This window comes from Ranitomeya imitator, chromosome 2, assembly GCF_032444005.1.
Source record: "Ranitomeya imitator isolate aRanImi1 chromosome 2, aRanImi1.pri, whole genome shotgun sequence".
In the NCBI taxonomy this organism is placed as follows: domain Eukaryota; kingdom Metazoa; phylum Chordata; class Amphibia; order Anura; family Dendrobatidae; genus Ranitomeya; species Ranitomeya imitator.
In genome coordinates, this window is record NC_091283.1 from 166,258,058 (window position 1) to 166,281,610 (window position 23,553).

Genomic DNA, 23,553 nt, shown 5'->3' on the forward strand with positions numbered 1-23,553 from the left:
TCTTGTACATAGGGGCAGTATTATAGTAGTTATATTCTTGTGCATAGGAGCAGTTTTTTAGTATCTATATTCTTGTACATAGGGGCAGTATTATAGTAGTTCTATTCTTGTACATAGGGCAGCTTTTTAGCAGTTATATTCTTGTACATAGGAGGCAGTATTATAGTAGTTATATTCTTGTACATTGGGGGCAGTATTATAGTAGCTTTATTCTTGTACATAGGGAGCAGTATTATAGTAGTTATATTCTTGTACATTGGGGGCAGTATTATAGTAGCTTTATTCTTGTACATAGGGGGCAGTATTATAGTAGTTATATTCTTGTACATAGGGACAGTATTATAGTAGTTATATTCTTGTACATAGGAGCAGTATTATAGTAGTCATATTCTTGTACATAGGGGCAGTATTATAGTAGTTAAATTCTAGTACATAGGAGCAGTATGATAGTAGTTATATTCTTGTACATAGGAGCAGTATAATAGTAGTTATATTCTTGTATATAGGGGCAGTTTTATAGTAGTTATATTCTTGTACATAGGGGCAGTATTATAGTAGTTATATTCTTGTGCATAGGAGCAGTTTTTTAGTATCTATATTCTTGTACATAGGGGCAGTATTATAGTAGTTCTATTCTTGTACATAGGGCAGCTTTTTAGCAGTTATATTCTTGTACATAGGAGGCAGTATTATAGTAGTTATATTCTTGTACATAGGGACAGTATTATAGTAGTTATATTCTTGTACATAGGAGCAGTATTATAGTAGTCATATTCTTGTACATAGGGGCAGTATTATAGTAGTTAAATTCTAGTACATAGGAGCAGTATGATAGTAGTTATATTCTTGTACATAGGAGCAGTATAATAGTAGTTATATTCTTGTATATAGGGGCAGTTTTATAGTAGTTAAATTCTTGTACATAGGAGCAGTATTATAGTAGTTATATTCTTGTGCATAGGAGCAGTTTTTTAGTATCTATATTCTTGTACATTGGGGGCAGTATTATAGTAGCTTTATTCTTGTACATAGGTGGCAGTATTATAGTAGTTATATTCTTGTACATAGGGACAGTATTATAGTAGTTATATTCTTGTACATAGGAGCAGTATTATAGTAGTCATATTCTTGTACATAGGGGCAGTATTATAGTAGTTATATTCTTGTACATAGGAGCAGTATTATAGTAGTTATATTCTTGTATATAGGGGCAGTTTTATAGTAGTTATATTCATGTACATAGGGGAATTATTATAGTAGTTATATTCTTGTGCATAGGAGCAGTTTTTTAGTAGCTATATTCTTGTACATAGGGGCAGTATTATAGTAGTTCTATTCTTGTACATAGGGCAGCTTTTTAGCAGTTATATTCTTGTACATAGGAGGCAGTATTATAGTAGTTATATTCTTGTACATTGGGGGCAGTATTATAGTAGCTTTATTCTTGTACATAGGTGGCAGTATTATAGTAGTTATATTCTTGTACATAGGGACAGTATTATAGTAGTTATATTCTTGTACATAGGAGCAGTATTATAGTAGTCATATTCTTGTACATAGGGGCAGTATTATAGTAGTTATATTCTTGTACATAGGAGCAGTATTATAGTAGTTACATCCTTGTACATAGGAGCAGTATTATAGTAGTTATATTCTTGTATATAGGGGCAGTTTTATAGTAGTTATATTCTTGTACATAGGGGCAGTATTATAGTAGTTATATTCTTGTGCATATGAGCAGTTTTTTAGTAGCTATATTCTTGTACATAGGGGCAGTATTATAGTAGTTCTATTCTTGTACATAGGGCAGCTTTTTAGCAGTTATATTCTTGTACATAGGAGGCAGTATTATAGTAGTTATATTCTTGTACATTGAGGGCAGTATTATAGTAGCTTTATTCTTGTACATAGGTGGCAGTATTATAGTAGTTATATTCTTGTACATAGGAGCAGTATTATAGTAGTCATATTCTTGTACATAGGGGCAGTATTATAGTAGTTATATTCTTGTACATAGGAGCAGTATTATAGTAGTTAAATCCTTGTACATAGGAGCAGTATTATAGTAGTTATATTCTTGTACATAGGAGCAGTATAATAGTAGTTATATTCTTGTATATAGGAGCAGTATTATAGTAGTTATATTCTTGTATATAGGGGCAGTATTATAGTAGTTATATTCTTGTACATAGCAGCAGTATTATAGTAGTTATATTCTTGCATATAGAAGCAGTTTTCAGTAACTATATTCTTGTACATAGGGACAGTATTATAGTAGTTCTATTCTTGTACATAGGGCAGTTTTTTAGTAGTTATATTCTTGTACATAGGAGCAGTATTATAGTAGTTATATTCTTGTACATAGGAGGCAGTATTATAGTAGTTATATTCTTGTACATTGGGGCAGTATTATAGTAGCTTTATTCTTGTACATAGAGGCAGTATTATAGTAGTTATATTCTTGTACATAGGAGCAGTATTATAGTAGCTATATTCTTGTACATAGGGACAGTATTATAGTAGTTATATTCTTGTACATAGGAGCAGTATTATAGTAGTTATATTCTTGTACATAGGGGCAGTATTAAAGTAGTTATATTCTTGTACATAGGGACAGTATTATAGTAGTTATATTCTTGTACATAGGAGCAGTATTATAGTAGTTATATTTTTGTACATAGGGACAGTATTATAGTAGTTATATTCTTGTACATAGGGACAGTATTATAGTAGTTATATTCTTGTACATAGGGGCAGTATTATAGTAGTTATAGTTTTGTACATAGGGGATAGTATTATAGTAGTTATATTCTTGTACATAGGGGACAGTATTATAGTTGTTTTATTCTTGTGCATAGAAGTAGTATTATAGTAGTTATATTCTTGCACATAGGGGACAGTATTATAGCAGTTATGTTCTTGTACATAGGAGTTGTATTATAGTAGTTATATTCTTGTTTATAGGAGTAGTATTATAGTAGTTATATTCTTGCACATAGGGGGCAGTATTATAGTAGTTATATTCTTGTACATAGGGGCAGTATTATAGTAATTATATTCTTGTACATAGGGGACAGTATTATAGTAGTTATTTTCTTGTACATAGGAGTAGTATTATAGTAGTTATATTCTTGTGCATAGGGGCAGTATTATAGTAGTTATATTCTTGTACATAGGGGACAGTATTATAGTAGTTATTTTCTTGTACAAAGGGGCAGTATGATAGTAGTTACGTATATTCTTGTACATAGGAGTAGTATTATAGTAGTTATATTCTTGCACATAAAGGACAGTATTATAGTAGTTATATTCTTGTACATATGGAGCAGTATTATAGTAGTTATATTCCTGTACAAAGGGGGCAGTATTATAGTATATTCTTGTACATAGGGACAGTATTATAGTAGTTATATTCTTGAACATAGGGGCAGTATTATAGTAGACGCAAGTCATCTCCACGTCCCTTGTGTTTCTGACCTTCCTCAGACCCTCAATCTTCCAATGTCCATTCTATTTTGCTTTGAATCCATAAATTCTCTGTCCTATGTCCATAATATACAAGGAATGCCCTCTGTACTTGACCTTTGATTTTCTCCTTCCTCTTCCCTTTCTGGGCCTTGATCTTTACTTTCCAATAAATCCTCCTCCTATCATCTCCTCCTGTTACTCCGAGACCCTTGATTTGCCCATAGACATTGGATGACTGCTGCCCAGAATTTGCCTGATAGTGGCGCAGGGAGCTGACCATCAGCTTTTTCCACGAGACAGAAGCTTTTAAAGAGGATGTCTTGGGAATACACTGAAGACTTCTATAGTCACACGTCACGAATTTCCCCCAATCCTTCCCATTCCCTCCTCCATACACCCACATAGCACCACACACCGGCTGCTGGGGCCACTAGACCCTCAGATTGAGTACCAGGTTGCTGCAATTAGTTTATGCACATCGTTGACCAAATGAGACGAGGCCATCTGCTCATTCTCAATGGTTATTAGCTAAAAGGCTTCCAGTTCTAGTTCATGCCTCTGGCTGCAAAGTGACCGCACTCCGGGAGTGATGAGGGTAATATTCCCAATGATGTGACACACCACACATGCTCAAGGGGTTCAGTATAGTCTGTGATATCAGCGCACATGTCACATATCTGCTGCATTACCAGTAAGCTGCCCCGACGGGCCCCAACCGAAGACACAATAGAGACCCATGCTTATGGGGAAAGGACCAAAGAGGGTGCATTGCCCACTAAGGAACAGGCAGGAGTGGGACCCCATCAATCAAACACTGATGAAACAGCAAAGCTCTAAGCTCTAATATCGCCCCATTCCTATACTGTGCCAATTTTACAGGCAATCTGTCAGTAGGATCAACCCTCCTAAACTGTTTCATGTATATATTAAGAAGATCAGATTGCTTAGGAGGGTTGATCGTACTGACAGATTCCCTTTAAGTCACCCTACCCTTCCTCAAAGGAGTTATCCGGTGCTGGTCGAGCAGTGTCAATGCCCTTATTTATGACTGCACGTATCTCCCGAGACGGGTACACAATTAGCAGGTATTATGCACGTGTCCTGCTCCTTAGGAAGCATGATACCTGCCCATCAAACAAGAATCTCAACATATGTCTGGGCTCACCTCTGATGCTGAAGTGACAGATGCCAGATAACTCCTGTAAGTCGCCCCAATACCATGACCTCACTCAAGGCATCACAAAACCCTGCCCTTCCCAAAGTCACCCCTCAGTCTTGCCGTTTTCTCTACGCCCTGCCCTTCCACAAGTCAGCTCCTTCTTAAAGTCACCCCTATACCTTACCGCTCCTTAAAGAGGATACCTGACTCCAGCCACTTCCACATCAAAGGTGAGCGGGTCCATGATATTATGACCCCACATACCTACAAATATATGTGCTTAATCAGCAGATGTGTGGGGTCATAAAATCATCAGCATCCCTCACCTCCAATGTGACTGGCACTGGATAACATAAGTCACTTTCCCGTTCATCAAATCAGGCCTATACCCCGCCCTCCAAAAGTCACCTGATACCTTGCACATCTCAACCAGTCACTGTTCTTCCTTATCTCACCTTCGTCCTCCTGCCCTTCCTAATCTCAACTCAACGCAATCATGACCCTCCTCATACCTCTCTTGTCCCCTGCCCTCTATACCGGATCCTCACCCTCCATGCCCTCTTGTTCTCTGCCCCTCTATCCCACTGCCCTCTGTATCCCAGTCCTCCTTCCCATGCCCCTCTTGTCCTCTGCCCCCTATACCGGATCCTCACCCTCCATGCCTTCTTGTTCTCTGCCCCTCTAGCCTACTGCCCTCTGTATCCAGGTCCTCCCTTCCCATGCCCCTCTTGTCCCCTGTCCTCTATACCGGGTCCTCACCCTCCATGCCCTCTTGTTCTCTGCCCCTCTAGTCCACTGCCCTCTGTATCCCAGTCCTCCTTCCCGTGCCACTCTTGTCCCTTGCCCTCTATACCGGATCCTCACACTAAATGCCTTCTTGTTCTCTGCCCCTCTAGCCCACTGCCCTCTGTATCCCAGTCCTCCCTTCCCATGCCCCTCTTGTCCTATGCCCTCTATACCGGATCCTCACCCTCCATGCCCTCGTGTTCTCTGCCCCTCTAGCCTACTGCCCTCTGTATCCCGATCCTCCCTTCCCAAGCCCCTCTTGTCCTATTCCCTCTATACCGGATCCTCACACTTCATGCCTCCTTGTTCTCTGCCCCTCTAGCCCACTGTATCTCGGTCCCCCTTCCCATGCCACTCTTGTCCCCTGCCCTCTATACTGGATCCTCACACTTCATGCCCTCTTGTACTCTGCCCTCTGTATCCCAGTCCTCCCTTCCCATGCCCCTCTTGTCCTCTGCCCTCTATACCGGATCCTCACACTTCATGCCCTCTTGTTCTCTGCCCCTCTAGCCTACTGCCCTCTGTATCCCGATCCTCCCTTCCCAAGCCCCTCTTGTCCTATGCCCTCTATACCGGATCCTCACACTTCATGCCTCCTTGTTCTCTGCCCCTCTAGCCCACTGTATCTCGGTCCCCCTTCCCATGCCACTCTTGTCCCCTGCCTTCTATACCGGATCCTCACACTTCATGCCCTCTTGTTCTCTACCCTCTGTATCCCAGTCCTCCCTTCCCATGCCCCTCTTGTCCTCTATACCAGATCCTCACCTTCAATGCCCTCTTGTTCTCTGCCCCACTAGCCTACTGCCCTCTGTATCCCGGTCCTCCCTTCCCATGCCCCTCTTGTCCCCTGCCCTCTATACCGGATCCTCACACGTCATGCCCTCTTGTTCTCTGCTCCTCTAGCCCACTGCCTTCTGTATCCCGGACCTCCCTTCCCATGCCTCTCTTGTCCTCTGCCCTCTATACCGGATCCTCACCCTCCATGCCCTCTTGTTCTCTGCCCCTCTAGCCCACTGCCTCTGTATCCCGGTCCCCCTTCCCATGCCCCTCTTGTCCCCTGCCCTCTATACCGGATCCTCACACTCCATGCCCTCTTGTTCTCTGCCCCTCTAGCCTACTGCCCTTTGTATCCCGGTCCTCCCTTCCCATTCCCCTGTTGTCCTCGGACATTTAATACCTTCAGTCCTCCCTCCCATTGCTGTCCCATGCCCTCTATACCCCCAGTCCTACCTCTCCCTGCCTCTTTTTTCCGCTGCCTGTATACCCGTCGGCCCGCTTGTCCCCATGTCCCTCTATCACTCTGTACTCTCTCTTGTACAATGGTCCTTCTCACCACCCACGACTGTCTTGTTCCCGATTCTCCACTGTTCTCCCTCCTGATGTTCCATGCCCTCTATCCCAGTTTTCCATATATTCCACTGTCTTCCCTCTCTCCTCAGTCTTGCCTCTTGTCCTCCCTCCCAGATTCCATTTCTCTTGCCCCCTTGTCCCCTGCCCTCTCTCCCCATTCCTGACCAGTATGTGTACAGCGTGCAGCACTTTGGCACTTCTGCTCCCCTACCCTCTGTTCCTCTCTCCCCGATCATTGCTCTTGTCCCTTGCCCTCTGACCCTCTTATCCTGGTCCTCGCACCTTTTCTCCCCTGTGATCACCAGTCCACGTGTGGCTCATCCAACACCCCCAGCACTTTTGCACCTCTTACTCCCTGCCTTCTCTCTCTTTGCAGTCCTCCCTCTCCGGTTCAATCTCTTGGTGCCCACTGCTCACCAGTCCGTGTGCGACTCGTCCACCATAAGCACTTTGGCCCCTCTCTCCCCTCCCGATCCTCCTTTCTTCCTTGTCCTCCCCACCGCTCTCCGGTCCTCCTCTCTCTCACCTCTTCCCGTCCTCTTCTCTTCCCTGTCCCCCCCACCTCTCTACAGTCCTCCTCTCTCCCCGGTCCTCCTCTCTCCCTACCTCTCTCTGGTCCTCCTCTCACCCCACCTCTCCCCGGTCCTCCTCTCTTCCTCACCTCACCTCCCTCTCTCCCCTGTCTTCCCCACCCCTGTCTTCCCCACCTCTCCCCGATCCTCCTCTCTTCTCCACCTCTCATCCTGTCCTCCCTCTCTCCACACCGCTCCCGTCTTCCCCACCTATCCCCGGTTCTCCTCTCTTCCCTGTCCTCCCTCCCTCCACACCACTCCCCGCTTCGCCTCTCTTCTCTGTCCTCCCTCCCCACCTCTCCCCAGTTCTCCTCTATCCCCGGTCCTCCTCTCTTCCCTTTTCTCCCCACCTCTCCTCTTTCCACCCCACTTCTCCCCGGTCCTCCTCTCTTCCCTTTCCTCCCCACCTCTCCTCCCTCTCTCCCCACCTCTCTTCCCTGTCCTCCCCACCTCTCTTCCCTTTCCTCCCCTCCTCTCCCCGGTCCTCCTCTCTTCCCTTTCCTCCCCACCTCTCTTCCCTGTCCTCCCCACCTCTCTTCCTTTTTCTCTCTCAGGTCCTCCTCTCTCCCCGGTCCTCCTCTCTTCCCTGTCCTCCCCAGTCCTCCTCTCTTCCCTTTCCTCCCCACCTTTCCCCGGTCCTCCTCTCTTCCCTGTCCTCCCCACCTCTCCCCGGTCGTCCTCTCTCCTCCCTCTCTCCTCCCTCTCTCCCCACCTCTCCCCGGTCCTCCTCTCTTCCCTGTCCTCTCCACCTCTCTTCCCTTTCCTCCCCACCTCTCCCCGGTCCTCCTCTCTCCCCACCTCTCTTCCCTATCCTCCCCACCTTTCCCCGGTCCTCCTCTCTTCCCTGTCCTCCCCACCTCTCTTCCCTGTCCTCCCCACCTCTCCCCGGTCCCCCTCTCTTCCCTTTCCTCCCCACCTCTCCCCGGTCCTCCTCTCTCCCCACCTCTCTTCCCTTTCCTCCCCACCTCTTCCCGGTCCTCCTCTATTCCCTGTCCTCCCCACCTCACTTCCCTGTCCTCCCCACCTCTCCCCGGTCCTCCTCTCTCCCCGGTCCCCCTCTCCTCCCTCTCCTCCCCACCTCTCCCCGATCCTCCTCTCTCCCCACCTCTCCCTGGTCCCCCTCTCTTCCCTGTCCTCCCCACCTCTCCCCGGTCCCCCTCTCTTCCCTTTCCTCCCCACCTCTCCTCGGTCCCCCTCTCTTCCCCTTCCTCCCCACCTCTCCCCGGTCGTCCTCTCTCCCCACCTCTCCTCCCTTTCCTCCCCACCTCACCCTGGTCCCCCTCTCTTCCCTTTCCTCCCCACCTCTCCCCCGTCCTCCTCTCTTCCCTTTCCTCCCCACCTCTCCCCGGTCCTCCTCTCTCCCTACCTCTCCCCAGTCCCCCTCTCCTCCCTGTCCTCCCCACCTTTCCCCGGTCCTCCTCTCTCCCCGGTCCTCCTCTCTTCCCTTTCCTCCCCACCTCTCTTCCCTGTCCTCCTCCCCAGTCCTCCTCTCTCCCTACCTCTCCCCAGTCCCCCTCTCCTCCCTGTCCTCCCCACCTTTCCCCGGTCCTCCTCTCTCCCCGGTCCCCCTCTCTTCCCTGTCCTCCCCACCTCTCCCCGGTCCCCCTCTCTTCCCTTTCCTCCCCACCTCTCCCCGGTCCTCCTCACCTCTCCCCTGTCGTCCTCTCTCCCCACCTCTACTCCCTTTCCTCCCCACCTCTCCCCGGTCTCCCTCTCTTCCCTTTCCTCCCCTCCTCTCCCCCGTCCTCCTCTCTTCCCTTTCCTCCCCACCTCTCCCCGTTCCTCCTCTCTTCCCTGTCCTCCCCACCTCTCTTCCCTGTCCTCCCCACCTCTCCCCGGTCCTCCTCTCTCCCCACCTCTCCCCGGTCCCCCTCTCCTCCCTGTCCTCCCCACCTATCCCCTGTCCTCCTCTCTCCCCGGTCCCCCTCTCTTCCCTGTCCTCCCCACCTCTCCCCGGTCCCCCTCTCTTCCCTTTCCTCCCCACCTCTCCCCGGTCGTCCTCTCTCCCCACCTCTCCTCCCTTTCCTCCCCACCTCTCCCCGGTCCCCCTCTCTTCCCTTTCCTCCCCACCTCTCCCCAGTCCTCCTCTCTCCCCACCTCTCCCCGATCCCCCTCTCTTCCCTTTCCTCCCCACCTCTCCCCGGTCCTCCTCTCTCCCCAGTCCCCCTCTCTTCCCTTTCCTCCCCACCTCTCCCCGGTCCCCCTCTCTTCCCTGTCCTCCCCACCTCTCCCCGGTCCCCCTCTCTTCCCTTTCCTCCCCACCTCTCCCCGGTCCTCCTCTCTCCCCACCTCTCCCCGGTCCCCCTCTATTCCCTTTCCTCCCCACCTCTCCCCGGTCCTCCTCTCTTCCCAGTCCTCCCCACCTCTCCCCGATCCCCCTCTCTTCCCTGTCCTCCCAACCTCTCCCCGGTCCCCCTTTCTTCCCTTTCCTCCCCACCTCTCCCCGGTCCCCCTCTCTTCCCTGTCCTCCCCACCTCTCCCCAGTCCCCCTCTCTTCCCTTTCCTCCCCACCTCTCCCCGGTCCCCCTCTCTTCCCTGTCCTCCCCACCTCTCCCCAGTCCCCCTCTCTCCCCTTTCCTCCCCGGTCCTCCTCTCTCCCCTGTCCTCCCCACCTCTCCCCGGTCCCCCTCTCTTCCCTTTCCTCCACACCTCTCCCGGTCCCCCTCTCTTCCCTTTCCTCCCCACCTCTCCCCGGTCCCCCTCTCTTCCCTTTCCTCCCCACCTCTCCCCGTTCCTCCTCTCTCCCCACCTGTCTTCCCTTTCCTCTCCACCTCTCCCCGATCCCCCTCTCTTCCCTTTCCTCCCCACCTCTCCCCGGTCCCCCTCTCTTCCCTGTCCTTCCCACCTCTCCCCGGTCCCCCTCTCTTCCCTTTCCTCCCCACCTCTCTCCCGGTCCCCCTCTCTTCCCTTTCCTCCCCACCTCTCCCCGGTCCTCCTCTCTTCCCAGTCCTCCCCACCTCTCCCCGGTCCCCCTCTCTTCCCTGTCCTCCCCACCCCGGTCCCCTTCTCTTCCCTTTCCTCCCCACCTCTCCCCGGTCCTCCTCTCTCCCCAGTCCCCCTCTCTTCCCTTTCCTCCCCACCTCTCCCCCTCTCTTCCCTGTCCTCCCTACCTCTCCCCGGTCCCCCTCTCTTCCCTTTCCTCCCCACCTCTCCCCGGTCCCCCTCTCTTCCCTTTCCTCCCCACCTCTCCCCGGTCCTCCTCTCTTCCCAGTCCTCCCCACCTCTCCCCGGTCCCCCTCTCTTCCCTGTCCTCCCCACCCCGGTCCCCCTCTCTTCCCTTTCCTCCCCACCTCTCCCCGGTCCTCCTCTCTCCCCAGTCCCCCTCTCTTCCCTTTCCTCCCCACCTCTCCCCCTCTCTTCCCTGTCCTCCCTACCTCTCCCCGGTCCCCCTCTCTTCCCTTTCCTCCCCACCTCTCCCCGGTCCTCCTCTCTCCCCACCTCTCCCCGGTCCCCCTCTCTTCCTTTTCCTCCCCACCTCTCCCCGGTCCTCCTCTCTTCCCAGTCCTCCCCACCTCTCCCCGATCCCCCTCTCTTCCCTGTCCTCCCCGGTCCCCCTCTCTTCCCTGTCCTCCCCACCTCTCCCCGGTCCCCCTCTCTTCCCTGTCCTCCCCACCTCTCCCCAGTCCCCCTCTCTTCCCTTTCCTCCCCACCTCTCCCCGGTCCCCCTCTCTTCCCTGTCCTCCCCACCTCTCCCCAGTCCCCCTCTCTCCCCTTTCCTCCCCGGTCCTCCTCTCTCCCCTGTCCTCCCCTCTCCCCTGTCCTCCCCACCTCTCCCCGGTCCCCCCCTCTTCCCTTTCCTCCCCACCTCTCCCCGGTCCCCCTCTCTTCCCTTTCCTCCCCACCTCTCCCCGGTCCCCCTCTCTTCCCTTTCCTCCCCACCTCTCCCCGGTCCTCCTCTCTCCCCACCTCTCTTCCCTTTCCTCCCCACCTCTCCCCGGTCCTCCTCTCTTCCCTTTCCTCCCCACCTCTCCCCGGTCCCCCTCTCTTCCCTTACCTCCCCACCTCTCCCCGGTCCCCCTCTCTTCCCTGTCCTCCCCACCTCTCCCCAGTCCCCCTCTCTCCCCTTTCCTCCCCGGTCCTCCTCTCTCCCCTGTCCTCCCCACCTCTCCCCGGTCCCCCTCTCTTCCCTTTCCTCCCCACCTCTCCCCGGTCCCCCTCTCTTCCCTTTCTTCCCCACCTCTCCCCGGTCCTCCTCTCTTCCCAGTGCTCACCAGTCCGTGTGCGGCTCGTCCACCACCAGCAGCACTTTGGCCCCTCTGGACGCCGCCCCGGACACGCCGCCGGCCGCGGTGGACACCTGCTCGCTGAGGGCGGCAGTCGTCTGCTTCACCGCATTGGAGAGTGATGAGAAGAAGCCGCCGCCTCCGGTGCTGGGCTCCGGGGACACAGCCGGCGGCACTGGGGACACGGCGGGCGGCGGGGCGGTAGGCTCCGGTCGCTGCAGGTCGCTCATGTAGCCGTTGGGCAGATTCGCCATGAAGTTACTGTCCGACAGGCGGCGCCGTAGGTAATTCATCATGTGCCCGGTACTCGCTCTGCTCCTGGTACCGGTAAGGGCCGGTCAGTCACCGGAAACCGCGGGAGGGGTGCTGTGCCGGCAGAACTGGGGTCACGGCTACGTCTCCAGGCACCGGTCCACTCTGCTCCCGTCGGTGACCAAACTGGTTAATGATGAGAACCGGTCACTTCAACGCCGCTAACAGTCCCTGTGCACCGGGCCAGGCAGCGAGGGACGGAACGGTGAGACCGGGGAACCGCCAGCTGCTCCGGCCGCTCCGCTCGCTGTTCTTCAGTCTGTCTCCTCGGCGACCGAGCGAGATCAGCATCTTCAACCCTGCCCCCCGTCACTTGGTCTCGTCTGTCGGACTCTGCACCCCTGTGTGCGGTCATGGAATAGCCATTAGCTGCAAGGAACTACAGAGCTCGAATGTACCAAGCGAAAAAAAGGGTCGGCGAGGCGGGGATGGTGATTCACCTGCATCCCTCCCTCTATGCTGCTGGGAAATGGTGCAGTCCGGTACCCAAAGGAAGAAGCAGATATAAGCAATGATGGAGAGAGGAGCGGAGAGAAGAGACCGGGGCTGGAGAGAGGAGCGGAAATATCGGGGCTGGGGAGGAGAAGACACATGGGCTGAAGATAGAAGCGGAGCGACCGGAGCTGGGGAGAGAGACAGAGCTGGAGAGGACAGGAGAGACCGGGGTTGGAGAGAGAAGAGGACAGGAGAGACTGGGGCTGGAAAGAGATGAGGACAGGAGAGACCAGGGCTGGAGAGAGAGAAGAGGACAGGAGATACTGGGGCTGGAGAGAGAAGAGGACAGGAGAGACCTGGGCTGGAAAGAGATGAGGACAGGAGATACTGGGGCTGGAAAGAGATGAGGACAGGAGAGACCAGGGCTGGAGAGAGAGAAGAGGACAGGAGATACTGGGGCTGGAAAGAGATGAGGACAGGAGAGACCAGGGCTGGAGAGAGAGAAGAGGACAGGAGATACTGGGGCTGGAAAGAGATGAGGACAGGAGAGACCAGGGCTGGAGCGAGAGAAGAGGACAGGAGATACTGGGGCTGGAGAGAGGAGCGGAAATATCGGGGCTGGGGAGGAGAAGACACACGGGCTGAAGATAGAAGCGGAGCAACCGGAGCTGGGGAGAGAGAGACAGAGCTGGAGAGGACAGGAGAGACCGGGGCTGGAGAGAGAGAAGAGGACAGGAGAGATCGGGGCTGGAGAGAGGAGAGGACAGGAGAGACGGGATGGAGAGAGAGAAGAGGACAGGAGAGACCGGGGCTGGAGAGAGAAGAGGACAGGAGAGACCGGGGCTGGAGAGAGAGGACAGGAGAGACCGAGCTGGAGAGGACAGGAGCGACCGGGGCTGGAGAGAGAAGATGACAGGAGAGACCAAGCTGGAGAGGACAGGAGAGACCGGGGCTGGAGAGAGAAGGTGACAGTAGACACCAGGGCTGGAGAGAGCGAAGAGGACAGGAGAGACCGGGGCTGGAGAGAGAAGATGACAGGAGAGACCGGGCTGGAGAGAGAGAAGAGGACAGGAGAGACTGGGGCTGGAGACAGAAGAGGACAGGAGAGACCAAGCTGGAGAGGACAGGAGAGACCGGGGCTGGAGAGAGAAGGTGACAGTAGACACCAGGGCTGGAGAGAGCGAAGAGGACAGGAGCGACCGGGGCTGGAGAGAGAAGATGACAGGAGAGACCGGGGCTGGAGAGAGGAGAGGACAGGAGAGACAGGGGATGAAGAGAGAAGAGGACAGGAGAGACCGGGGCTGGAGAGACAAAAGAGGACAGGAGAGACTGGGGCTGGGGAAAGAGAGAAGAGGACAGGAGATACTGGGGCTGGAGAGAGGAGCGGAAATATCGGGGCTGGGGAGGAGAAGACACACGGGCTGAAGATAGAAGCGGAGCGACCGGAGCTGGGGAGAGAGAGACAGAGCTGGAGAGGACAGGAGAGACCGGGGCTGGAGAGAGGAGAGGACAGGAGAGACGGGATGGAGAGAGAGAAGAGGACAGGAGAGACCGGGGCTGGAGAGAGAAGAGGACAGGAGAGACCGGGGCTGGAGAGAGAGGACAGGAGAGACCGAGCTGGAGAGGACAGGAGCGACCGGGGCTGGAGAGAGAAGATGACAGGAGAGACCAAGCTGGAGAGGACAGGAGAGACCGGGGCTGGAGAGAGAAGGTGACAGTAGACACCAGGGCTGGAGAGAGCGAAGAGGACAGGAGAGACCGGGGCTGGAGAGAGAGAAGGGGACTGGAGAGGACAGGAGCGACCGGGGCTGGAGAGAGAAGATGACAGGAGAGACCGGGGCTGGAGAGAGAGAAGAGGACAGGAGAGACTGGGGCTGGAGACAGAAGAGGACAGGAGAGACCGGGGCTGGAGAGAGGAGAGGACAGGAGAGACAGGGGATGAAGAGAGAAGAGGACAGGAGAGACCGGGGCTGGAGAGACAAAAGAGGACAGGAGAGACTGGGGCTGGGGAAAGAGAGAAGAGGACAGGAGATACTGGGGCTGGAGAGAGGAGCGGAAATATCGGGGCTGGGGAGGAGAAGACACACGGGCTGAAGATAGAAGCGGAGCGACCGGAGCTGGGGAGAGAGAGACAGAGCTGGAGAGGACAGGAGAGACCGGGGCTGGAGAGAGAGAAGAGGACAGGAGAGATCGGGGCTGGAGAGAGGAGAGGACAGGAGAGACGGGATGGAGAGAGAGAAGAGGACAGGAGAGACCGGGGCTGGAGAGAGAAGAGGACAGGAGAGACCGGGGCTGGAGAGAGAGGACAGGAGAGACCGAGCTGGAGAGGACAGGAGCGACCGGGGCTGGAGAGAGAAGATGACAGGAGAGACCAAGCTGGAGAGGACAGGAGAGACCGGGGCTGGAGAGAGAAGGTGACAGTAGACACCAGGGCTGGAGAGAGCGAAGAGGACAGGAGAGACCGGGGCTGGAGAGAGAGAAGGGGACTGGAGAGGACAGGAGCGACCGGGGCTGGAGAGAGAAGATGACAGGAGAGACCGGGGCTGGAGAGAGAGAAGAGGACAGGAGAGACTGGGGCTGGAGACAGAAGAGGACAGGAGAGACCGGGGCTAGAGAGAGGAGAGGACAGGAGAGACAGGGGATGAAGAGAGAAGAGGACAGGAGAGACCGGGGCTGGAGAGACAAAAGAGGACAGGAGAGACTGGGGCTGGGGAAAGAGAGAAGAGGACAGGAGAGACAGGGGCTGGAGAGAGAGGACAGGAGAGACCGAGCTGGAGAGGACAGGAGCGACCGGGCTTGAGAGAGGAGAGTACAGGAGAGACCAGGGCTGGAGAGAAAGGAGACGACAGGAGAGACCGAGGCTGGAGAGAAAGGAGAGACTGGGGCTGGAGAGACAAGAGGACAGGAGAGACCAAGCTGGAGAAGACAGGAGCGACCGGGGCTGGAGAGAGAGGATGACAGGAGAGACCGAGCTGGAGAAGACAGGAGCGACCGGGACTGGAGAGAGAGGATGACAGGAGAGACCGAGCTGGAGAGAGAAGATGACAGGAGAGACCGGGGTTGGAGAGAGAGAAGAGGACAGGAGAGACCGGGGCTGGAGAGAGAGAAGAGGAAAGAAGAGACTGAGGCTTGAGAGAGGAGAGGAAAGGAGAGACCAGGGCTGGAGAGAGGAGAGGAAAGGAGAGAGCAGGACTGGAGAGAGGAAAGGAAACACCAGGGCTGGAGAGGAAAGGAGGGACTGGGGCTGGAGAGAGGAGAGGGAAGAAGAGACTGCGGCTAGAGAGAGGAGAGGAAAGGAGAGACAGGGCCTGGAGAGGAAAGGAGAGACGGGCTGGAAAGAGGAGGGTGAAGGTGAGACCGAGACTGGAGAGAGGAGAGGACAGAACGGGACTGGAGAGAGGAGATGACAGAATGGTGCTGGGGAGATGAGGGGGAAGACCAAAGCTGGAGAGACCGGAGCTGTGGAGGAAAGGAGACTGGGGCTGGGGCGAGAGAGCAGAGAACAGGAGAGACCGGGGCTGGAGAGAGGAGAGAAAAGGAGAGACCGAGGCAGGAGAGAGGAGAGGACAGCAGAGACCGGGGATGGGGAGGAAAGGAGGGACTGGGGCTGGAGATATGCGAGGAAAGAAGAGACTGGGGCTAGAGAGAGGAGAGGAAAGGAGAGAGCATGGCTGGAGAGAGGAAAGGAGAGACAGGGGCGTGAGAGGAAAGGAGGGACCAGGGCTGGACAGAGGAGAGGGAAGGAGATGGAGCGCCCCCCAGACACAGGGCCACGCATTCTCGGTACCGGGCCTCTCTGGTTCGGTTCTGAAGCTGTCACGGTGGCTAGACCCGGTCCGTAACCCTGCTAAGGGGCGTCCAATAAAGGTGGTACAGTCTGTCAGGGGTTCGTGATGCCACCTGTGGTGTTTGGTCAGGGCGACCGACGCTGCTGTGGGGTCCGCTGGGGTGATGGACTGGCAGCTGGATGGTATACCTTCCCACAGGTGAAGTATGTCCCCAGGGCTTCCCAGTAAGGTGGATGGTGATGGTGTGAGGTGCAGGTAATAACGAGGACACAGGGTTGCAGTCTCTTTACCTCTTTACTGAAGACTTCAGGATCCGCAATCCAGAGCACGCTTAACAGGGCTATCTGAGACCGGCTGGTCCGATGGGCACTTCCAGAATTCCCTTTGCAGGTGGAAATTGTTGCCTACCAATAGCGCCTGTGTGTTGTAGTCCTACCCTGCTGAGCATTCGGAATAGTCCTCACAACTGCTGTTCTCATTCGTTCGTTCTTTACAGCTCTCTCTTTCTCTAGTTCCAGATGTTTCTAGTTCAACATCCCCCAGGTATGTTATGGCTAGGACGCACCCATATGACGGGAAGGCCTGGAGGTCTTCCGGGACCCTAGAGTCGCCCCTCTCCCACTGTAACCCCCTATGTCTTCGTAGGTGTTTAGGTTAGACAGTCAACCCATAATTAACTGTCCTGCGGAGTTTGAAGTAAGGCGTAGAGTCAGTTACTCCCTCGGTGTTCCGGCCACCGGCTACGCGCCTCAGTAGGATGTTGCCTCGGTCTCACAGCACGACTCCTACTGGTTCTCCTTTGTGCTTGATCTCGTTTCTCACTGTCTCACAATATCCTTCGCTTCATGTCTCTTTCTTAGGATACCGCCACAAGGTAGTGCAGGCGTGGTTCCGTAACGTTCTGTTCTGGTCGCTAGGTACCTGCCAGGTTCCCACGCCTGACAGGGACCCCCCTGTGTTTTTTCCCTGCAACACCCCCTGCCACGGGATGTTGCCTGAATCCAACCCAGTCAGCTTCTGACTAACTTTCTATCTAACCCCTAGTTTTACCAGTGTGAGGAGGGGCCCAATAAATAAAGCCTTTTGCTCCCCCTAGTGGCCGGAGTCTGAAGTGTAATGTGTGCTGGTGATACCTGGTCAGTGGAATTCCTACAGTGCCATCAGACGTACCATCACTCCCCTTAGTGGCAGAGTGTCATACTGCAACGACCAGATCTCTGGGGCGCTGCACTCCCCCCCCCCGGTTAAATCCAGTACTCCTGGACTGGGAAGAAGAACAACAATACAATTCAGCAAAAGACATACAAAATTTTTGAAATGCTTCAAACAAGTAAATAGAACAATGCTTCCCTTTATGGGAGGTGAGGACACTTGAACGTTACAAACAAAACAAGATTAAATATTTTTAAATAACATCCTATTCTACATACTGTAAATAACTCTCATTACCCAGCCGGGTATTCTACTAAGTGCAAATTCTGAACAATAATTTAACTTTTCCTTTAAGGGCGTATAAGCTGAACCCACTAAAGGCCTACTACTAAATACTATAAAATAACTCAACTTGTCTTTCCTTTCTAGCTTCACCAATGCAGGACCGCCTAGCTCCTGGGCCGGGCCTACTGTCATTGTCTCTCTCTCAACAACCAACTGTCGTTCTACGGTTCTCAGGAGGACTCTCTCTCTAACCCCTACGGGTTCACTTTCAATCTTTCCTGTCCTCAATCTCTATTAACATTATCAAACTTTTCTAAATTTCAACATTATCAACATTCCAACTTTTCTCAAGGCAACATTATAACTTCAGTGCAACATGTGAACATTCCCTTTAAGAGGGAACCAAGTCTCTCTGAGGTAGTGCAGATTCTCTCTGTCTGCAAGTCCAATGAAAGCAAGACCTTCTGCGTCATGTCCAGAAGCATTATCTTTGCAAAGTCTTCTTTCTGTGTAAAACCAGTAGGGGGCACCTTTAAGAAGGTGCAAACTATATACAAAGCAGTTTTGGAATCATTCACTGTTCATGATCCGGCAGTCTTTGGAAACAATGATGAACAAACAAAAAGAAGAGGGATCCCGGGTAAACAAAGGGATCCCTAGGAGTTAACCCTGGACGGGTTTAAAGCAGCAAACAGGAAATAGTTAAATAACTATGTACATTTGTCGGGGTTTTGAGGTTTAGTGCTGTAACTCAGCTGGATACTGGCGGCTACCAGGTGCCACATAAGGAGCTCCCTCACTCCAGATGGGGGTCTTATGGCTTTGCATATCTCTTTTCTCATCCGATGCGGTATCAATGTCACTAATCGGTTTTTCAGGTAAAATCTGGGTTCGAATGTCAGTCTTGGTAGTAGGTTCAGTAGCGGCAATAATGCCCACTGTGGTAGTTGTATTAGGATTTGTCAGTTCACAGTTAGTCTTAGTCATGGCAGCGGGTGGCGCTGCTTCGGGGCCTACCAGTAGGTCTTTGGTTACTGGGGCAGGGTCGTTCTTCATACCTGCTTCAGATGCGGTCCCTCCGGTGCCGGCCTGCTCCGTCTCCGCTGGGATCTGGAACGCTGACTGCGGGGCCTTGCGCTGCGGCGTTGTCATCTCTGTTTGCAGTATCTCGCTTTCTGGCAGGGTCTTACTTTCTGGCTTCGGAGCACTGGAACTTCTTTCTTGCTCCGGACCACACGAGGCTGCCGACAGACGTCTGGTGAGGCCCCTGATGACGGTCTCCTTCCACCCGGCCTCAGTGCTCAGCTGCGTCCGCCAGAGTTGATCGCTGAGCTCGTCCACTCCGGCCTGCAGGAAGTCAGGGCCAACAGGTGACGCCTGGCCACAGTATCTCTCTGGGTAGCTGGGGGAGTCCTCGGCTCCGACCCCACGCTCCGATCCCGGTCGGCTGGCCATGGCGTCTCCCACGTGGTTCACTTCTTCTCCTTCCTTGTCCTTTTCCCGCTCTCTCCTTCGTGGGCGGTTTCGTTTTCTTTGTCTCCGCCCTCCACTGAGGATCAGGAAGCGGATCTCGGCTGCTGACGGACACGTCCTCAAAGTACAGAAATATTTAGACTGGGCGGCCATTACTTTTCGCGCTCTTCAGCTTGCTCACGCCCACTTCCACGCCCTTCTTCTTCTCCTGCGCTCCTCGTGGCGCGGCAATGGTGGCGGTTTTGGCGGGAATCTTGCGGCAGATAGCAATACACAGTCTTTGCAATAAATCACAGTTCAAACACGTTTCAATCACAGTTCCAAGGCACACATGACCTGCTTCTCAGGCTTAAGTACGATCCTGTTCGTGACGCCAAGTTGGAGCGCCCCCAGACACAGGGCCACGCGTTCTCGGTACCGGGCCTCTCTGGTTCGGTTCTGAAGCTGTCACGGTGGCTAAACCTGGTCCGTGACCCTGCTAAGGGGCATCCAATAAAGGTGGTACAGTCTGTCAGGGGTTCGTGACGCCACCTGTGGTGTTCGGTCAGGGCGACCGACGCTGCTGTGGGGTCCGCTGGGGTGATGGACTGGCAGCTGGATGGTATACCTTCCCACAGGTGAAGTATGTCCCCAGGGCTTCCCAGTAAGGTGGATGATGATGGTGTGAGGTGCAGGTAATAACGAGGACACAGGGTTGCAGTCTCTTTACTGAAGACTTCAGGATCCGCAATCCAGAGCACGCTTAACAGGGCTATCTGAGACCGGCTGGTCCGATGGGCACTTCCAGAATTCCCTTTGCAGGTGGAAATCGTTGCCTACCAATAGCGCCTGTGTGTTGTGGTGCTACCCTGCTGAGCATTCGGAATAGTCCTCACAACTGCTGTTCTCATTTGTTCGTTCTTTACAGCTCTCTCTTTCTTTAGTTCCAGATGTTTCTAGTTCAACGTCCCCCAGGTATGTTATGGCTAGGACGCACCCGTATGACGGGAAGGTCTGGAGGTCTTCCGGGACCCTAGAGTCGCCCCTCTCCCACTGTTGCCCCCTATGTCTTCGTAGGTGTTTAGGTTAGACAGCCAACCCATAATTAACTGTCCTGCGGAGTTTGAAGTAAGGCGTAGAGTCAGTTACTCCCTCGGTGTTCCGGCCACCGGCTACGCGCCTCAGTAGGATGTTGCCTCGGTCTCACGGCACAACTCCTACTGGTTCTCCTTTGTGCTTGATCTTGTTTCTCACTGTCTCACAATATCCTTCGCTTCGTGTCTCTTTCTTAGGCGCGGTTCCGTAACGTTCTGTTCTGGTCGCTAGGTACCTGCCAGGTTCCCACGCCCCCTGCCACGGGATGCCTGAATCCAACCCAGTCAGCTTTCTGACTTTCTATCCAACCCCTAGTTTTAACAGTGTGAGGAGGGGCCCAATAAATAAAGCCTTTTGCTCCCCCTAGTGGCCGGAGTCTGAAGTGTAATGTGTGCTGGTGATACCTGGTCAGTGGAATTCCTTCAGTGCCATCAGATGTACCATCACTCCCCTTAGTGGCAGAGTGTCATACTGCAACGACCAGCTCTCTGGGGCGCTGCAGAGAGACCGGGACTGGAGAGAGGAGAGGACAGAATGGGTCTGGAGTGAGGAGAGGAAAGGAGAGACTGGGGCTGGAGAGAAAAGGAGGGTCCGGGTCTGGAGAGAGGAGAGAGAAGGAGAAACTGGGGCTGGAGAGACCGGGACTGGAGAGAGGAGAGGACAGAACGGGGCTGGAGAGAGGAGAGGAAAGGAGAGACCCTGGGGCTGGAGAGGAAAGGAAGGACCGGGGCTGGAGAGACCGGGACTGGAGAGAGGAGAAGACAGAATGGGGCTGGAGAGAGGAGAGGAAAGGAGAGACCGGGGCTGGAGTGGAAAGGAGGGACCAGGACTGGAGAGGAAAGGAGGGACCAGGACTGGAGAGAGTAGAGGAAAGGAGAGATTGGGACTGGAGAGAGGAGAGGACAGAACGGGGCTGGAGAGAGGAGAGGGAAGGGGAGACCGAGGCTGGAGAGACCGGAGCTGGGGAAGAAAGGAGAGGCTGGGGCGAGAGAGGAGAGACCGGGGCTGGAGAGAGGAGCTAAGAGACCTGGGCTGGAGAGAGGAAAGGAAAGGAGAGACCGGGACTGGAGAGAGGAGAAGACAGAACGGGGCTGGCGAGAGGAGAGGGAAGATCGCCCTACACGTGCCCTCCGTTCTACAAATGACCTAAGACTAAAGGTACCTTCATACTGAGCAACTTTACAAGGAGAACGACAACGATCCGTGACGTTGCAGCGTCCTGGATAGCGATCTCGTGTTTGACACGCAGCAGCGATCAGGATTCCGCTGTGACATCGCTGGTCGGAGCTAGAAGTCCAGAACTTTATTTGGTCGTCAGGTCGGCGTGATTCGTCATGTTTGACAGCAAAAGCAACGATGCCAGCAATGTTTTTACATGGAGCTAACAACCAGCGAGAACGATAAGTATGTCACTGGATCGCTCCTGCATCGTTCTGGTGTTGCCGTGTTTGACGTCTCTACAGCGACCTAACAGCGACGCTGCAGCGATCGGCTCGTTGTCTATATCGCTGTAGCGTCGCTGAGTGTGACGGTACCTTAACATCTCCTGTAATCCGAACCTCACACCTCCATCTCCAAGACTTCTCTTGTTCTGCGCCAGCTCTCTGGAATGCACTTCCCCAGACGATCAAACCGATACCTAGCCCCGACCTATTCAAGCGCACTTTGAAAACCCATCTCTTCAAACAAGCCTACCACATCAACTACTCAGTAAACTAACTTTGCCCTGTTCCCTCCTTTCAAATATTACTCTGAATCTGCACCCTACTAATCATCTGTCTCCACACCCTCCATGCACATGATAACTGCACTTGATACTTGACTATTGCACTTAAACACACGGGCTGATGACTGGATCATGCAGCTTTTATGAAAATCCCTATTTATTATAATTACCAGACCTGAAATAACAAGCACTTTTCACCTATTGTGTCCCCCCATGTCCTTGTAGATTGTAAGCTTGCGAGCAGGGACCTCACTTCTAATGTCACTGTTTAAATTGTCTTAACTCGTACCGAATTTATTGTTTGTACATGTCCCCACTTAATTGTAAAGTGCTGCGGAATATGTTGGCGCTATATAAATGAAAATGATTATTATTATAAGGAGAGACCGAGGCTGGAGAGACCGGAGCTGGGGAGGAAAGGAGAGACTGGGGCGAGAGAGGTGAGAACAGGAGAGGAGCGGGGCAGGAGAGAGGAGAAACCGGGACTGGGGAGAGAGGACAGGAGAGACATGGGCTGGGGAGGAAAGTTGTGACGGGCTGGAGAGATGAGAGAAAAGAAGAGACTGGGGCTAGAGAGAGGAGAGGAAGGGAGAGACCAGGGCTGGAGAGGAAAGGAGGGACAGGGGCTCGAGAGAGGAGAGACCGGGACTGGAGAGAGGAGAGGACAGAACGGGGCTGGACTGAGGAGGGGAAAGGAAAGGAGAGACCGGGGCTGGAGAGGAAAGAAGGGACATGGGCTGGAGAGAGGAGATGGAAGGAGAGACTGGGGTTGGAGAGAGGAGAGGAGAGGACAGAACGGGGCTGGAGAGAGAAGAGGAAAGAAGAGAGGGCTGGAGAGGAAAGGTGGGACCGAGACTAGAGAGAGGAGAGGAAAGGAGAGACTGGGACTGGAGAGAGGAGAGGACAGAACGGGGCTGGAGAGAGGAGAGGAAAGGAGAGCCTGAGGCTGGAGAGACCAGAGCTGGAGAGGAAAGGAGAGACCGGGGCTGGGGCGAGAGAGGAGAGAACAGGAGAGACCGGGGCTGGAGAGAGGAGCTAAGAGACCTGGGCTGGAGAGAGGAGAGGAAAGGAGAGAACGAGGCAGGAGAGAGGATAGGCCGGGACTGGAGAGAGAAAAGGAAAGAAGAGTCCGATGCTGGAGAGAAGAGCTGAGAGACTGGGGCTGGAGATAGTAGAGGAATGGAAAGACTGGGGTTGGGGAGGAAAGGAGAGACCCGGGGCTAGGGAGAGGAGAAACCAGGCCTGGGGAGAGAGGAGAGGACAGGAGAGCCCGGGGCTAGAGAGAGGAAGGGAGAGATTGCGGCTGGGGAAAGTGGAGAGGGCAGGAAAGACCAGGGCTGGAGAGAGGAAGGGAGAGACTGGGGCTGGAGAGAGGAAGGGAGAGACTGGGGCTGGGGAGAATGGAGAGTACAGGAGAAACCAGGGCTGGAGAGAGGAGTTGAGAGACCGGGGCTGGAGATAGTAGAGGAAAGGAGAGGCTGGGGAGAATGGAGAGGATAGTAGAAACCGGGGATGGAGAGAGGCGCTGAGAGACTGGGGCTGGGGATAGTAGAGGAAAGAAGAGACTCGGGCTGGGGAGGAAAGGTGGAACCGGGGATGGAGAGAGGAGACGACATGAGAGACCGGGAATGAGGAGGAACCGGGGCTGCAGAGAGGAGAGACCGGGGGTGGAGAGAGGAGCTGAGACATCGAGGCTGGAGAGAGGAGAGGAAAGGAGAGATCGGGGCTGGAGAAAGGAGAGACTGGGGCT

At 53.6% G+C, this 23,553-nt stretch overlaps 2 protein-coding genes across 3 annotated transcripts in view; one reads left to right on the forward strand and one right to left on the reverse strand.

Annotated features, from left to right (window-relative positions):
* Window positions 1-12,266, reverse strand: part of SYN1 (synapsin I) — an 86,262-nt gene extending 73,996 nt beyond the window's left edge. The window contains exon 1 of one of the 2 annotated variants that reach the window (XM_069747813.1): window positions 11,547-12,266. In XM_069747813.1, the coding sequence (XP_069603914.1) occupies window positions 11,547-11,854 (308 nt within the window). In that variant the 5' untranslated portion in view covers window positions 11,855-12,266. The remainder of the gene's footprint in view (window positions 1-11,546) is intronic. The other variant, XM_069747812.1, reaches the window with a different exon arrangement.
* Window positions 12,267-13,336: 1,070 nt separating this feature from the next.
* LOC138666292 (octapeptide-repeat protein T2-like) lies at window positions 13,337-14,020 on the forward strand. Its single transcript, XM_069754518.1, has one exon. It carries the CDS (start codon window positions 13,337-13,339, stop codon window positions 14,018-14,020), a length of 684 nt encoding a protein of 227 aa, XP_069610619.1.
* The last annotated feature ends 9,533 nt before the right edge of the window (window positions 14,021-23,553 follow it).